Below are 18565 nucleotides of genomic sequence, written 5' to 3'. Positions count from 1 at the left end.
GCGTGCGCGCTCGCACGTACTTTTATCACCTGGGGCTCCACAGATTCTACAAGCAGCAAGAACTCCTACCCTAGTACTTTTTCACTGTTCTATAACAAACAGACTAGCATTTCTCTTATCTACGGATAACCAGAGTAATCTGAGCTAAAGAAATCACACTTTTAAAAGATTTATTTATTTATTTGAGAGAACATGCATACGAGCAATGGGAGAGGAGAAGGAGAGAATCCCAAGTCGACTTCCTGCTAAGCACAGAGCGCTACACAGGGTTCAATCTCAGGACCCGAGACCATGACCCCAGCCAAAATTGAGAGTTGGATACTCAATCAACTGAACCACCCCAGGACCCCAATGATAGGTATTTTTGAGTGGTATACAGCAATTACATTTTAATTTCTCTTCTTAAAACATGTATTAATTATTTAAAACTACTTTTTTAAAAAAGAAAGTTCTGGGGCACCTGGGTGGCTCAAACCTGTTAAGCAGCTGTCTTCCGCTATGATCTATCATGATCACAATGTCCTGGGATTGAGCCCTGCATGGGCTCCCTGCTCAGCAGGGAGCTTGCTTCTCCCTCTATCCCTGCCCCTGCTCAAGCCTGAATGCTCTCTTCTCTCTCACATAAATAAAATCTTTTTCAAAACAATAAAAAGTAAGTCCTAAAAAATTTAACCAATCTCCCTTGACTGGAAATTTCTTATTCAAAGTAAATTTTTTTACACTAATTCAAATGCTTACAGGACTAAAGCAACAAGATTTTAAAAAGCAAACAAACAACAATTAGATAAGATATACCTGCAAGGTCATGTGCAGGGTAGACAGCTTGTTCCCAACATGTTTCCTCATTAGGACTTGTGGATAAACTATGTTCATCATCAAGCTGGAGTACAAACCAAACCACAACAGCATCTAGTATGCCTTCTTTAATAACAGGAATACCAATTTTACCAGGTTTCTTAGTTGCAAGACTTTTTAATTCCTGACAAAAATACAAAAGGAATGAAAACATTTTATATATTTAATATATATTTAATATGTATATATCATATCACCAATATCATACCACTTTCCATTTCTGTAAATTCTCACATCTGCCCAGCATCCTTAGGAAAATCAATAAATATCCTTATACACCCATAGCCACTTGAGGCATACTGGATGAAAAGCTCCCATCTATCATTGTAGAATACTGTGTAACTATTAAAAACAATGAGGCAGATACATAATACTGATGTAGAAAGAAGTCCATGACAAGAAAAAAAAAGGAAAAAGAAAGAAGTTCATGATGTACTGTTGAATGAAGGCAGCAAGTGGCAAACAAACAGGGATTTTATTTTTAAAAAGTGTGCGTGTGTGTGTGTGTGTTTAGAAGAATAGAAAAGCAGGTCTGAAAATATGTACCTCAAACTCGTGGTCTGGGGAAAATAGGACCTAGATTTTAAAAAGGAAGACATACACTGTTTCTTTTCTTCTTTATTACTTGAAAGTGTTAAACAAGTAAATACTACTTCCAAATTAAAGCCTAACTAAAGTGTTGTTTTCTTTTAAACTGTGGCAAAGAAAAATTATCATAAGAAAAGCTCAAAATAAGAAAACAACAGCTTTGGAGTATTTAGCAACTATAACTATATTGTTCCCTACTGTAACAGTTACATCAGAAATGAAATGGTCTTGAAGCTCAGCTTCAGTAAGTAATGTCAAAGTGTTAATACAGCTCCAAACCACCTTAAGAAGAACCTAGTAACAATTAGTAGGGGATTAAATTATATTAAATTTATGAATTGTAAAGATCACAGGCTATAATGGCCCTCACAAAGTCTTCTGTCCCCAGACACATCTCATCTAACCTTAATGATCTTCAGAGAAGGAAGGACTCTGTGTAACCTTTCGCAATTTCCTTGGGCATTTTCTTTATGCAGCACATCTGCCCACCACCCACCAATACATACACAGATAGAGACATAGGGACCAACTTGTCCTGGTTTGCCCAAGACTGTCCGAGTCTAAAACTAAAAGTCCCATGTCTTGGGAACCTCTCATTTCTGGGCAACTGATTTGGGTGATCACCCTGATACAGATACAATCTAGAGATCTGGGTTACTGTTCTTTTCAAGGAATACGGTTAAGCTAAAATGGCAGCATGACATTGAGAAAGTCAGAAAGCTCTAGGTTATAACTCTTGCATTCACACCTGCATAATTTGGGGAAAATTAATGTAAGAAACAATTCCCTCACCTATATAGCACAAGGATAATCTTAACTACTTGCAACACTGTTGTAAAAACCATCTAAGAACACATGTGAAAGCAACTGTCACATTATACATTCCCAACAAACCTTAGGGATTTTTTTTTCCTATGTATTTAAAGTAAGTACATAATTTCAGGAGAAAATACTGATTATAATTAACTCATTTTCCTTATATGTAGTAAGTAGAATCCCATGTAAATTCATAAAATAAGACTGTCCTATGTATTACTTTAAAGAATGCTTGAAATTTAATGCTCAAAAATTATAAGTGAACTTCTTCTTTTCTTTTTTTTTTTTTTTTTTACCTGAAGATTGTTGAAATCTACTCTCATAATTTCAAAGCACTCTGTCAAAGCCAAATACCCGCCAGGAACTCGACTCATCTTTTCAGTTGTATATGGTTCAACTGTCTCTTCAGTATCTACAGAAGAACAAGCTGGACTCTGAAATTTCACGTTTGTTGGTAAACAGATCCCAGCAACATTCTTAGTACCCACCCTGGTAGAAGGGAAAATGAGAAGGGGAAGGGAGAAAGATGTTTTCTTTTCTTTGTTTTGTTTTTTGTTATAGAATCAAGTAACACCATCTAATACTGAATCCAGAAAAAATAAACATAAAAATGAAGTCACTTTACTGACAGAAGTTTAAACACAATTACATATACAATCACTAACTATAAAGCAAAACAAATGACAAATAGGTCTATAATAAAATTAAAAAACTCTTTTCATCAAAAGCTACTCAGCTTTAAAAAAGTACAAAGGCACATTGAGTAGAAGCAATTTATAAAACATCTATTCAAAAAAGGGCTCATATCCAAAATAAACCTTCAAATGTCTACAGCTTAAGAAAAAATGGGCAAAAGACGTAAACGGACACTTCACAAAAGAACATATTGCCAATAAGCATGCATTAGTCACCAGGGAAATGAAGTTAACACCTACACAACCACTAGAACTGGGAAAAAGTCAATACCAAGAGTTGGTGATGATACCATCTCATACACTATTGGCAGGAGTATAAAATTAGTAAGATCACTTTGGAGGACTTTTCACAGTACCTACTTAAGCTGAACATAACCATTCTAGATTCACTCCTAATATAGGAACCTCAAGGTATTCGGCTTTCCTACTTCTGGGAATAAGCCAACAAAAATTCATACACACAATCACCAAAAGAATGCTCAAGAATGCTTACAGATGTACTATTTCCAATAATCAAGGAACTAGATATCACCTAAATATCCATCATCAGTAAAAGCAAAAGTTTGGGTATATTCATCCACTGGTATACTATACATGAATGAGAAAGCGCAAACTATACACCCGTGAACAGGGATGTTGAAAAAAAGAAGTCAGGCACAAAAAAAACTTACTCTGTATGATCCCAGTTGTACGAAATTCAAAACAGTCAAAATAATCTATGGTGTCAGAAGTCAGGATAGTGGCTACTCTAATGGGGGACAGGAAACCCGTAACTGGAAGGGGTTTCTTCCTGGGGACCTTCTGGGGTGGTGGTGTTCTGGATCTTGATCTGATCATTGGTTACACAAGTGTATCAATGTCATGAAAATTCATGAAATCATGAATTTATGGTTTATGCACTTGTTTTAACAGTGTTCTGATGTCAATTAAAATCTACACTGGGGAAAAAAAAAAAAACCATTTCATGTACATTTTAGCCACACCATTTTATGAGAAATAAATACTCCAGGGACACCTGAGTGGCTCAGTCAGTTAAGTGTCTGCCTTCGGCTCATGATCTCAGGGTCCTGGGATCGAGCCCCACATTGGGCTCCCTGCTTAACAAGGAGTCTGCTCCTCCCCTTCCCTCTGCAGGCGGAACAGCAAAGAGAGGTTTTTTTCATAATTATGTATATGTTATATACATTTTGGGTGTAATATTACATAAGTGATATATCCTCAAAGTATCAGATTTAGAAGAATCTTACTGGTAATGTTAATTTTGATCACTTGGTTAACATGCTATGTGCTTTTTTCCCTGTGTAATCAACATTTTTCCTTTTGTAACAAATTATTTGTGAGAAGATACTTTTAAACTTACAAATATCTTGACCTTCATTAAATTTTCCCCCCTTTGATTTGATCCATTCATAATTTTTGCTCCCATCTTTACATGGGGATTGCAAACAATAATTTTGCAACATTTGTTTTATTATTAGTCAACATTCTCCTGCTGCAAATAACTGTCCTTTTGTCCCCATTTATGAATTTATTAATCTATTTATTATAAGTAGGAACTTAAGGATTCTTATTTTATTCAATGGGCTTTAATTTGTAAATGCCCTTATGTATATATATATTTGGTGCTTAAATTCTCTCAGATTTGGCCAGTGGGAGACTCTTCCAAACATGCTTTTATGTCCTTTTAATGGCCTATAATTTTTTTTTAGTACTTCCTTAATTTCCAACGCAAAATGTTTCAGAGTCATCTTGAATCTGTCCTACCCTAATCCTGGAAGCAGCCATTTATCCAAGGAGCTATAGTTAGTTCCCTTTGACAAGGAATGGAATTTAGAAACCAAGACCTAGTGTCAGGTATGCTCACTGATCCCATGGTTATACCTTGTCTTCTTCACTTAATAGTGTATCATGAACTTTTTTCCATGTCTGTATATGTACCTTAAGTAATTCTTTATGACATTTGCATAGTACTGTACTAGGCAAATGTTTTATCAAAAATTACTGATAAAAAAATAAAAATAAAATAAAATTAATAATAATAATAATAATAATTATTGAAATATTTTCTTATTAATAAACCTTTAGATAGTTTTTTCCCCAATTACAGCATTACATTAAGCACCCCTGTACACACATCTCTGTACACACATGTAAGTATGTTTATCAGGGCAGCTTACCAGAAATGGAAATACTAGGTCACGGACTATACAGATCTTTAGTTTTCTTAGATAATGCCAAATAGAGCTACTAAAATGTTATACTAACAGTGTATACGTTTTCCCCATACCTGTGAGAAAACAGGATATTATCATTTTTAATGCTAATATAATTACTCAAAAAAATGTCATATTGACTTAATTTCCATTTCTCTGATTCACAATTTTAAGTATATTAATGCTTTGTTGTAAAAGTCCAAGTTTTTATCTCAGCCTGCCAACTGTCTTTTAACTTTATTTACACATGCTTTCACGAGATATATTAAAATTTTTTTAAAGTGGTCAAATTTGTCACTCTTCTATGGCTTTGAGACTCTATCCTATGTTTTCCTTTGGAAAGCCGTCATCACTCAATGAATTTTCTACACTTAGATATTTAATTCATCTTGAATTAAAGTAAGAACCTAATGTTTTTCCCTATATGAAAAATATCTCTATCTCCATTCATCCTTTCTCTGCTGATCTGAAATACCACATCTGTATCATTACTAAATTCCTATAAATTCCAAGGTCTGTATTTATTTAAAGATTTTATTTATTTATTTGACAGAGATCACAAGTAGGCAGAGAGGCAGGCAGAGAGAGAGGAGGAAGCAGGCTCCCTGCTGAGCAGAGAGCCCGATGCGGGGCTCGATCCCAGGACCCTGAGATCATGACCTGAGCCAAAGGCAGAGGCTTAACCCACTGAGCCACCCAGGTACCCCCCCAAGGTCTGTATTTATTTTGTTCCACTGATCAGTTTTTCAATTTCTACATCAGTGTTTTTTATTTCTAGAGGTTTGTATCTAATAAGGCAAATTTCTCACTTTTCTTGGCTATTCTTAAAAAATTTGCTTGTTCAAATAAGCATAAGATTCAATTACTTAGGTTCCAAACAGTGATTTTTATAACAGTAGTTAAAATTGTTTCTACCAGGGTTGCCTAGGTGCCTAAGCTGGTTGACCATCCAACTCTTGGTTTCAGCTCAGTTCATGATCTCAGGGCCATGGAACAGAGCCCACAATGAGCTCTACTCTCAGTGTGAAGTCTGCTTGGGATTCCGTTTCCCTCTCTCTCTGCCCCCCACCACCACTTGTACTCCCTTTGACGCTCTCTCTTGCTCTCAGATGAATAAATAAATAAAATCCTAAAAAAAAAAAAATTGTTTCTACCAGATAAAATGGTAGCACTCACCTCTTTATCTTTCAGCACCTTTCTTCATGGTCCTCAACCCACACTACTGAGCTTCATGAAAAATAAATACCAGTCTCACCCACCCAGACCTACTCAAACAAAATGTGTGGCATTTTTATGTTTACAAAAACTGCTGGTGCTTCTGTTGTATAGTCAGACCCTTATTTGCTACGTAAATGAATCAATGATAAAGGGATCCTTTTTCAAAATAGTAGACACCAGTCAATTTCTATTTGACTTAGGCAAACAATTTTAGTGACTTAACTATAAAATATAAAGAGAAACTATTTATGGCAAAGAATTTAGAATCATGTTATAGCAAGAAATCTCAGCAACACACAACCTAGCTTTTCTGGTGGGCAACTCAGCAATGTGTCTCCATAAACTGAAAAATATACATACCTTTTAACTCAATTCTTTTTTTTTTTTTTAAGATTTTATGTAACTCGGGGTGCCTGGGTGGCTCAGTGGGTTAAGCCTCTGCCTTTGGCTCAGGTCATGATCTCAGGGTCCTAGGATGGAGCCCCACATCAGGCTCTCTGCTCAGCAGGGAGCCTGCATCCCCCACCCCCGCTCTGCCTGCCTCTCTATTTGTGATTTCTCTCTGTCAAATAAGTAAAATCTTTTTTAAATTTTTTTTTAAATAAGATTTTATGTAACTCAATTCTTTATTAAGAAATTTATCCCAAGAAAATAATAAAGACAAGTTCTAAGTACGAAGATATTTACCCTTGTTCTTATATGAAAACAGTAGAAGCACCTAAAAATTCTAAACTCAGAACGAAAGGAAATTGGTTTTAAAAAATCATGAAGCATATCTATTAACATGAAGAGGCTCACAAAGAAAAAGCAAACATACTCAATGAAACTTCTGAAACAAAATTAAATTGATATACACACACCTTTACTTACACAGAACAGACACTCAACCAGCACACTAATTCAGCCAATCTATTCATTAAGGCCACTGACTGTCTGGTTGGTGCCCTATGCCCTACCAATAACTATTTTACTTCCTTATCACCCTGTAACATGTACAGAAAAGTAAGGAAGAGTATACAACAAAGATGAGAAGTAGCTATCTAACAGTGAAGAGTTTAGGATAATTTTTATTTTCTTCTTTTACTCATCACTATGTCTTAAAATATTTTTATGTTACCTTTACTACTATTAAGTTATTGAAGGGGGCCTCTTTAATCTACCACAAATAAAAAAAAATACTAAGTTGTATCAAAATTAATTTTCCACTAAGAAACTAAAAGCTGATTTTAGTTCTAGAGTTCTACTTTATTTTTTTTTTGAAGATTTTTTTTTTTTGAGAGTGAGCAAGCATGTGTGCACAAGCAGGGGGAGCAGCAAACAGAAGGAGAAGCAGGCTCCCTGTGGAGTGGGGCTCAATCTCAGGACCCTGGGATCATGACCTGAGAAGAAGGCAGATGCTTAACCAACTGAGCCATGCAGGCATCCCTAGAGTTACACTTTAAAGGAAAGTAAGAAAAAGGTAAACAGGGAATTAAGACTAGAACACACATCATGAATTTAAAGGTCACAAAACTACAAATTCTCATCCAAATAAATATTCACTAAATAAACTTTCAAGTACAGTTTACTCTTTAAAATTAATGTTTTCTAGTATTTACTATTTAAGTAACCACTTACCTATGATGTCTTCTTATCTCTGCACATTCTACTGCCATCCCAAATATGACAGCACTTGCTGGTATAACTTTCCCATACTTTTCGCAATTACCATGTTCACCTCTGCTCTAAAATATAACAATAAAAATTATATTCAGTTATATTCATGTATGTAAAAATATGTGTGCATGATTATGAGAAAGAAAATTATTAAGAAAAAAAACTTTAAAATCAACAGGTAAGGATAAACAAGTTAAGGTACTTTTTTCTTTCAGAAGTTTTTTTAGGAGTGCCTGGGTGGTTCATTTGGTTAAGCAACTGTCTTCAGCTTGGGTCTCCTGGTATTGAGCCCCTAACTGGGCTCCCTGCTCAGCTGGGACCTGCTTCTCCCTCTGCCTGCTGCTCCCCTGGCCTGTGCTTTCCTCTTCTCTGTCGAACAAATAAATAAAATCTTTAAAAAAATAAAATAAAATAAAAATGAATAAATAAATAAGGTTTTTTTGGTGGGGACATCTGGGTTAAGCATCTGACTCTTGGTTTTAGCTCAGGTCATGATTGCAGGATCATGACATCAAGCCCTGGTTCAGACTCCACACAATCCTCTCCTCCCTCTGCGCCTCCCCCTATTTGCACATGCTATCCCTGTCACTCAAATAAATAAGTGAATAAATAAAATGTTTTTTTAAGATTTTTTTTATTTATTTGACAGACGGAGATCACAAGTAGGCAGAGAAGCAGGCAGAGAGAGGAGGAAGCATGCTCCCCGCCAGGCAGAGAGCCCCAGGACCCTAGAATCATGATCTGAGCCGAAGGCAGAGGCTTTAACCCACTGAGCCACCCAGGCGCCCCAAAATCTTTAAAAAGTTTCTTATGGGGCACCTGGTGGTTCAGTGGGTTACATGTCTGACTCTTGGTTTCAGCTCAGGTCATGACCTCAGGGTCATGAGACAGAGCCCCACACTGGGCTCCACGCTGAGCTGAGTCTCCCTGACATTCTCTCTCTCCTTCTCCCTCTGCCACTCCCCCTGCTCACTTCCCCCTCCTAAAATAGAATAAACAAAATCTTATAAAAAAAATTTTTTTTAATTAAAACGTTTCTTTGGGGGATGCCTAGCTGGCTTAGTTGGTAAAGCATGCAATTTTTGATCTCAGGGTTGTGAGTTCGAGCCCCACATTGCTTAAAAATGAAATCTTAAAAAAAAACTGAAATTGAAAAGCTTCTTTTGTTTACTAGCCTTATTGTGGAGATCATTTCACAAGATATACAAATTTTAAATCATTACATTCTATACCTGAAACTACTATAATGTTGTATGTCAGTCATACCTCAATAAAAAGCTTGAATATTACTCAGCCATAAAAGAGAATGAAATTTTGCCATTAGCAAGTATACAGATGGATCTAGAGGACATAATGCTAAGTGAAATAAGTCCGAGAAAGAGAAACACCATATGATTTCACTCATATGTGGAATTTAAGAAAGAAATAAACATCAACAAAACAGAGATAAACAAAAAAACCACTTAAATGGAGAGAACAAACTGATGGTTACGAGGAAGGAGGTGGATACGGGGATGGGTGAAATAGGTGACAAGGATTAAGAGTACACTTATTGTGATGAACGCTGAGTAATGTACAGAACTGCTGAATTATTAGTATGCTGTACCCCTGAAACTAATATAACACTGTACGTTCAGTATACTTAAATAAAAACATAGTAAATTTAAAAAATGAAAAACAATGAATGTGATGCCATGTTAATACTAATTTTATTTTAAAGATTTATTTCACTTTCATTGCTATATATGTGTGTTTGTATATGTATATATGTATACATGTTTTTTTTCAACAAATAGGAAGAGGAGGGTAGCTATAAATCTATACACAACAAAAACTGTTGGGTATGACTGAGAAACCAAAATCACTACTACCTATTTGAAAGACCAACTGTTCTTCTTTTCAGCCTTTAATTAGGTATTTTAAATTCAAATCACTTTCTGTAAATAGTAAATTCTCATGACATGTTAAAAGACTTTCATTCACATTACATATTATAAAAACTAAATCTATAACTCATGGGCCACCTTAGAGAAATTCATTGCAAAACACAGGCAATTTTAAGAGTTAGTCCTGTCCAATCAATTGGTACCTTAAAACCACACCAAATCAGTTATTGCTACACTCCCCTTTGATAGTTTGCCAAAAATCCAAGCAGTGAGGGCTATTGAGACTGAAAGTACTTCCCTTTCTCAATCCTACTCAAGAATTCCACAATAGTTGTCCCACAGTGTAGCCTCAATTACTATGAATTCCTTCCTGGAGTCTTTTTATGGCCTATCTACCTCATGGAGGTACACAAGTATATATTACATTACATGATTAAACTAGTTTTTGCATGGATTTCTTCCCAACTATATAGTATAAACCTTGATAGGAGAATGTATTTTATACTGTACAGTATAAAATATACAGTACACAAAGGGGCTCAATAAATACCTACTGAAATAATGAGTTCTTAATCAAATTTAAGTGTTTTCATGCTGCTTACCTTTGGCTGCAAAAGTAAATGCTCCCATGCATGAATCAAACTCTCCACAATTCCTTCTCCAAATAAACCTGCATCGACAGTTTCTGTTACAACTAGGGACACTCTATAGAACGATTTTTTAAAGATATATGTAAGTAAAATATCATGCTATTTAAGTAAAGATGTCAAAGCCGAGAGAACAAAGGAAAAATATATTATAGAAACAGTTCACATATAAAATGTTCTACTACATTTTACTTTTTTAGTATCTACCCTCAGATCTTAAGGAACTTGACTCTACTGTTCCACAGGCTCCTCTGTTCTCCACTGGCACCCTCTGGGGGCAGGGAGACATACAACCTTCACATGACCCTGGGGCCTCTTCAGATGATTCTTTCACTGCCTAAATTCTTAAGAGTACTTCATACCCATTATCTTTACCAGTCCCCTTTTTCTTGGTGAGTAAATGGATTTTTATCCCCAACACTCTATAAAAATATTCTCTATCGTAAACAGCTCCCCTACTTATAAAGATGAGTAATCTTTCTCAGTTATAATTTTCCTTAATCTACAAATAACATGTAATGGACCTGAGAAGACCTCCCTCTCAAAATCCTTTCTCTCCCTTCATTATCCATGTTTACCTCTTACACATTCACTGTAGCTCTCTTGTTGCTTCTTTTGCTTTACCTACTCCCTGTGAGTTTTCACAAAAGCTTAAGTCCACAGAGTTGGGATCTTCTGACCATTCTTTCTAGAAAATTTCACCCAAAGACACATAAAAATACTTTCTCCCTTCTCTGAACTTCTTTAGCACTTACTGCCAATAACATTTATTTATGTAATTAAAAGATAAAGAAAAGTTTCATGAATATTCTTTATCTTCCTCTCTAGATTATAGGTGCCTTGAGGACAGAAACAACTTTGGTATGGGGCACCTGGGTGGCTCAGTGGGTTAAAGCCTCTGCCTTCGGCTCAGGTCATGATCCTAGAGTCCTGGGATCGAGCCCCGCATCAGGCTCTCTGCTCCACAGGGAGCCTGCTTCCCCTTCTCTCTCTGCCTGCCTCTCTGCCTACTTGTGATCTCTGTCAAATAAATAAATAAAATCTTTTAAAAAAAAAGAAAGAAAGAAAGAAAAAGAAACTTTGGTATCCATCAAAGTGCCTAAACCCAATACTATTTAATTACAAAAAATTTTCAGTATTGATGGTTGCATACATTTAAAACGTGGAAGGTATCTCAATCATCTAATCTAGTATCTTGAAATCTCTAGATTTGCTCAAGGTCAAAATAAATTAAAACAGAGTTAGTATTGGAATCCCTATCTCCTAATTCAAAACCCACAGGTCCTTCTATAACACTATCTGTGAAAGAAATGAAGGTTAAATTAAGGTAACTGATTCATGCCACCAAAATTCATAAATTGAAGCCCTAACTCCCAAGTGACTACATTTGGAGCTATGGTCTTTAGGAGATTAAAATTAAAGTTAAATGAAGTCATAAGGGTAGGGCCCCAATGTGACAGAGCTGGTATCCTTATAGAGTGGAAAAGACACAGGTGATCTCTCTTTCTCCTCACATGTACAGAGGAAAGGGCAGGAATGCAACTCTCTGTAAGCTAGGAAGAGAGCTCTCACCAGAAACCAAATTTGCCAGCACCCTTGATCATGGACTTCTAGCTTCCAGAACTGTGAAAAAGTAAATGTTTGTTGTTTAAGCTATCTAGTCTGTGGTTATTTTGTAATGGTAGCCTGAATGGATTACGATAATTCAGGACACTGTTTATTTCTACAAAATGTGTCTCTCTGCTTCAACAAGTTAATAAGACTTCTTCCATAAAAATCAATGCTAAGTCCATTGGAAAGTGTAATTATTAAGTAAACAAATATTATTATACATATGGAAGAAGACTTTTAAAAATCACAGTCCAAATGACAACAGAGTATAAAAGTCCTCTTTCAATATAAATTGAATTTAAGTAAGATGAGAAGACAGACCACCCAGGAGAGGTATTAAAGAAAGTGCTACATTAAGAAAACTGTCTCAAGGCTCTTGGGTGGCTAAGTGGATTAAGCCATTGCCTTCTGCTCAGGTCATGATCCCAGGGTCCTGGGATCGAGTTCCGCATCAGGCTCTCTGTTCAGCAGGGAGCCTGCTTCTCCCCCCACCCCCACCTCTCTCTGCCTGCCTCTCTGCCTACTTGTGATCTCTGTCTGTCAAATTACCAAAAAAAAAAAAAAAAAGAGGGGCACCTGGGTGGCTCAGTGGGTTAAGCCTCTGCCTTGGGCTCAGGTCATGATCTCATAATCCTGGGATTGAGCCCCGTATTGGGATCTCTGCTCATCAGGGTACCTGCTTCCCTCCCCCGCCCTCTGCCTGCTTCTCTGCCTACTTGTGATCTCTGTCTGTCAAATAAATCTTTAGAAAAAAAAAAAGAAAAGAAAAGAAAACTGTCTCAAAAATGATAGTGTTGGACCAGATGATTTGTAAATCCATTCCAGCTCTAAAATTCCATCACCCTTGCAATAATGATTAAAGTGAGATGATATACTAAAAATCCAAGGCCTATGAAAAAAAGCATTTGAAGGAGCCAGGCCAAAATACTTTGACGGCTTTCATTTTAGCCAAGGTTAACACAAAATATGATAAGTCCATCAAGCCAGATCTACTCTTGTATTATTTTTAACCACAATTTTTAAATAGTTGACCACACAAGAGATAGTATCCATTTTCACAACCAAAATACTAAAATTAACAGAAGAAAAGTAACTTGCTAAAGGTCAAGTATATTTAGTAAATACCTTAGCACAAGTTTTTTTCCCAAGATCTCTCTAAATATTTTTTATCAAGAATATGACCTTAGAAAATCCATCTTATGCTAAATGATCCCATATTCCTATTTTTACAATATAAGGATTTTAGAATTTTTATTTGGGCTAGAAGCTCTAAACAGAAACATCTTAATTTTTAAAAAAATTATAAAAATAAAATTATATTACATAAAAATTATATAATACCTTTCAGGAATGTGTTTTGGAATTTCTATATCAAGTGACTTCATATGTAAGAGTTTGATTCCTGCTTCCATCTTGTTTGCTGCCACTACATCACAGGCAAGTTCATACATGGTCTTGGATAACTCACAAGCATATACTGAGCGTGCTCCAGCTTTTTTAGCAAACATGCTGCAAGGGGTAAAAGTGTTCCATCAAGAAAAAATAATCCACTGCAGCTTTTCAATTTTAGTGGAATTATTAAGCTTAGACATGCTTTTTTCCTTTTATTCTTTAACTAACACAACCATTATTCATTCCACATTAAAAAAAAAAAATGAACCAGTATTCTTATCAAGAAACAAATCATACAATAAATCATGACACTCATGTTTTTAAGAAGACATAATTGAGATGAAAAATGTCGACAGGCTTTAACTTAGACAATTAGACTCAAACACAATATTAATGCAAAAAGTACTCTTAAAAGGCATTGTTCAAAATTTTAATAGTAACCCCAAATTCTTATTGTGTCCAGTGCTTGATAAAGTAGTTACAGTGAAAAAAACAATAATAGTAGTTTACATGAATAGTCATAAGATTATGAGAAATAAATTGAACTCTATTTTTAAATTCCACTGTTAAATTTTCCATATTTGGTAAAAAGCTTTAATTTACCTTAGTGTGTCTGTGTGTGTGTGTGTGTGTGTATGCATATAATTAAAACACAATTACAACAAACCTTAGTATTCCAGTTCCTGCTCCAATGTCCAAAACACTCTGGGACCCCAAGGAAACTGCATTTTGGATTGCTGCATTATAAACTGTATTCCTTTTGGTGTCATTAAGCATGATAAAGTGCCAGCGTTCCACCAACCAGTTTGCAACACGATAAAAATTCTCCTTTGCATCATTAAATTCAGGGTTTAGTTTTACTGCTTTATGAAAATAGCCAGCTGCTTCATCTCTAAAGCCCATTCTACAGTAAAAAATGACAGATAAAATGTTCGGTTATTATGATATCAATTACTGTGCCTTTGTTCATGCCACTTATCAGGCATAAGAATCACTCCAGCACCCCAAATCCTACTCATTACAAGCACCATCATTTATGAGAAGTCTTTTGTAAGGATGATAATCTTTGATCATTTTTTTTTCCTTTCTGAACGCTTATCGTATTTATGCATTCTAGGAAACTGACTATAAATTACTATTGTACTAAAATATAGTAGAAGCTCCCCGAGTCATCTTGCATTTAACTAACTCACTAGAAAACCAGTGCTTTCTAAAAATCATTCCTGTGTAAAACATACTGATGCCTAAAGCTAGGATGGGGTGTGACTGTATACCTTCTCTCACAGCAACTGAGTGAATTATCAAGAGCCAGACCAGTTTTTATCAGTTATACTTGTTATTATAATTACATATAATTAAATATTTCAATTAAACATATTTAATATGTAAGTATATAAAATATATATTATATAAATATAATAAATATATATGATAGAAAATAAACATAAGTGCAAAGAGAGAGCCACTGTTTCTGAGGACATGAAGCTAAATGCTTTGATAAAAATCAAAGGCGAGTCATCCAAAAGTTCCAACTGAATTAGATGTGAGCAAATCAACAATAAAAGCGGGAAAACTACTGAACTATCTAGAATAGGGCTTCTGGAACTTTCTGTAGTAAAGAATCCATCTCCCCCTTTTTAGATTACATAAATATTTGTAGACCAATACAGTTCTATTGCATGTGATTAGCATGCAACTCACCCACCAGATTTCAGCAGCACCCTAACTGGTCCATCATCTTCTTTCACAAGTGAGTTCCCTGATCACATGCTTGGATTTAAAGCAGTATCAAAGTGCTATATGCATTTCTAAACACTTATGCTCAATTACTATACTTACCTGTCGCTGACTGATAATCTGTGGACCTGCCCCAGTGTGTAGTCCACAAATTGAAGAGACATGGGCTAGTAAAACCCTTTTACGCTCACATTTCTTCGTGAGAACTTTTAAGCATTGAAAATGAGACTATTCATTCTAGATATGGTTTATGTAAAACAAACAAACAAACATTCTGGAACTTCAAACAGGGAACTACACTCTAACAAAAGGTAATGGCCGTATGTCAAATGACTGGCACTCATGTTTAAGGTTAAAATAAAAATGTTTATGGTTAGTATTTGTTATTTTTAAGTATATTGAAGACAGGTTATCTTATTCTACAACTGACACTACACAAAATACAATACAAAACACATTTTACACAACCACTACTCAGTGAGACAAAACTAGCAATGGGTATTTTAGAATGTTTAAATATCAACAATCTGCTGAATCAATGCCAAATCTGCCCCGAATAATTTCCTGGGGTTTGTGCTTCCCTTAAGTTTGATTCTTAAAATATCATTCAGGTTTGTTTTTTTTTTTTAAGATTTATTTCTTTGACAGAGACAAAAACAACGAGAAAGGGAACACAAGCAGGGGGAGTAGGAGAGATAGAAGTAGGCTTCTTGTTGAGCATGGAGCCCAATGTGGGGCTCAAGCCCAGGACCTGAGCCAAGGCAGACACTTAATGACTTAGTCACCCAGGTGCCCCATCATTCAGTTTTCTTAAACCATAATGTTAATCTGAAAGATATATGGTACACTCAATTAAAGTCTATCTGATATTGATAGACCCAACACGTGTGTCAGTATCAACAAACTATAAAACCACCCTTTTTTTATTTAGAAGAAATATCTTCCCAATTAGCAACTTGAATGTTTTGTTTAAATCTGATGCTATTGGACTATTGGACAAGGTTGTAAAGTTGAGACTTTCCAGACACATATTGTATTTCACAAATAGAAGGAAGGAAGAAAGGAAAGCTATCGTTTACTCAAGAAATTTTTTTCTCCTGGAGCCGTGATTCTCTTAGTGCAGAGTGAGGGACCCACTGTTTTTGATGAGGGAAGTAGAAAGGACAAAAGGTAAGAACCACTGTTGTAAAGAACAAAGACAAACTATATCGCAAAAGCCACATTCACACTTTTACAAGTTCTGAATTCTCAATTATTTTGCATAATTACATTTCCTAAAGCAAACAAGCATTGTCTCAGTAATTGGTAACTGCTCAGACTAATATCTTAAAACAATAGGTAACCAAATTATGATCCATCAAAAGTGTACAGAGCTCCAATTTTCTGTTGAATTGATCCTAAACATTAGTTTTTAAATGTTATGATCATTACCTGCCTATTATCTGGAAATATAACTGAATCCTGTAGAATAACTTCCCTTATATGGACTGAAGAACTAAAGAAAATTTTGAAATTAAAATGTATACTTTTAACTAATGTGACAAGTTATTTAAAAATCTTCTTAAGCTAAATTTCATTTAAAGGACAAGTAATTGCTAATTAGTAGAGATGGAATCTGTGTATCAGGATCAGGTTAGCTGTTAGTGTGAGCAAACAAGCCTCAGTTGAAAAATCTGCCTCATATTCCCAGTTATTATTATACTCTACAATTAGAAACTGTCAAATATTTGTCTCTTAAAGGAGTACTTATTTCACTCTTCAAGTCATGCTGATTAAGACTATTAAACTGTATATAGCTACATCCCTGAGACTAATACATTTTGATAAAGATACTTCCTTTATAGAACTTTTCATTGAATAAAACTTAATATGATTGGATGGACAAAGCAGTAATACTAGAGGACAATTGCTGGAACATGTAAAATGATCTCACTATATAGAACAGGACATTAGCATGCTGTTTCTTACAAGAAGCCTCCTGATAATTTGTACAAAGTAAAACCAAATTTAATAAAACAAATCCAAAACAAAAACTGGGTGTTTTCATGTTTTCCTAGTTCTATAGTTTTTATGGAGAATGGACAGAATTTCTGATGGCAAGTTTCCAGCCAGATCCAGAGAAGAGATTCACAAGTTCCCTGGCAAGGTACCAGAGTGACTTACTCCACAGCCATCCTGCAACATACACCTTGGTCCTCTCCAACAAGGTCCCGATCTTAGCCCAGGGAGGGGAACTCTTGGGGCAATGGCTATTATGTAGCACAAATATAACACTAAAATTAATCTGTTATTACATATTATATTTGCTATTCTTATATTCTTTTGAGTTCTCTCTACTTCTTACTGGCCAATCCTTCATTACTCTGATCCCTGGTCATAGTTAATAATTCTTTATATTAAACTTTCCTTTTCAAATTACTATGTGATTTATCCCTGATCAAGACTGATACAGAGTAATTCTTAACAAGTAATACTAAAATCACTACAGACCTGAAGAGATGCTCCCCCATACTATTACAAATCACTTCATCATCAGGAAACAGTTCCAAAGCTTGTTCATAACAACCAAGTAAGTCTTGTGTTCGACTGAGAGAATCGAGTTCTTCAGCCCATCTAAACAGTGTATACTGAAAAGTTTCCTATTTGAAAGAGAAAACAGTAATTTAGTCAATAGCATAAATGAAGAACATACAGCATCTGATGATTCCACAGAGAACAGAACTTAACTACTATTAACTGATTACTTTAAATTTTATTTAGTTTTAGTAGACAACTTGCCAAATAAATGCATAAATGAATTTTATCACCTATGTAGCAATAACATGCAGAAGTAGAGAGTATGACCATTCTAAACTCTCTCCATTCTTAGCTATCATATCACATTCTCCACCTACCTCTCTTTTGTGGGCTCCTATGTTTTAGGAGTTGTTTTTGGCTGCCTTCTCCTTTCTCACCCATCCAATGCAATAACTATCACCCATGCATTGAAGGATGAAGCAACATCTACATCTCCAATCAAGACTCTCTCCTCTTTAGAACCTTACTCACAAACATAACTTTCCATCAGTCATCTCAACAAGGAACTGCACCCTCATCCATCTCAAATTCAGCTCAACTCAAGTATTTCCTGAACAATCAGTATGCAAAGAACTGGAGCTAAAACACAGCAATGAACAACATAAATCCTGTTCCAGTCCTCACAGAAGACTTGCTGGGAGAAATTAAACACGCAATTTTTAAAAATTCAAAAT

The 18565-nt window shown here is 35.4% G+C and overlaps 1 protein-coding gene across 1 annotated transcript in view; it reads right to left on the bottom strand.

Moving 5' to 3' along the window:
• PRMT9 (protein arginine methyltransferase 9) overlaps window positions 1-18565 on the bottom strand; it is a 38914-nt gene that overhangs the window by 17933 nt on the left and 2416 nt on the right. The window contains exons 2-8 of the mRNA XM_082728961.1: window positions 17805-17953; window positions 14245-14481; window positions 13527-13694; window positions 10530-10632; window positions 8003-8109; window positions 2556-2748; window positions 796-979 (exon numbers count right to left, since the gene is read on the bottom strand). Of these exons, the coding sequence (XP_082585087.1) occupies window positions 796-979; window positions 2556-2748; window positions 8003-8109; window positions 10530-10632; window positions 13527-13694; window positions 14245-14481; window positions 17805-17953 (1141 nt within the window). The remainder of the gene's footprint in view (window positions 1-795; window positions 980-2555; window positions 2749-8002; window positions 8110-10529; window positions 10633-13526; window positions 13695-14244; window positions 14482-17804; window positions 17954-18565) is intronic.

The sequence above is a fragment of the Mustela nivalis genome, assembly GCF_964662115.1.
Source record: "Mustela nivalis genome assembly, chromosome: 4".
In the NCBI taxonomy this organism is placed as follows: Eukaryota; Metazoa; Chordata; class Mammalia; order Carnivora; family Mustelidae; genus Mustela; species Mustela nivalis.
The sequence above is the reverse complement of the archived record's forward strand: the minus strand, read 5'-3'. Positions and strand labels throughout refer to the sequence as shown.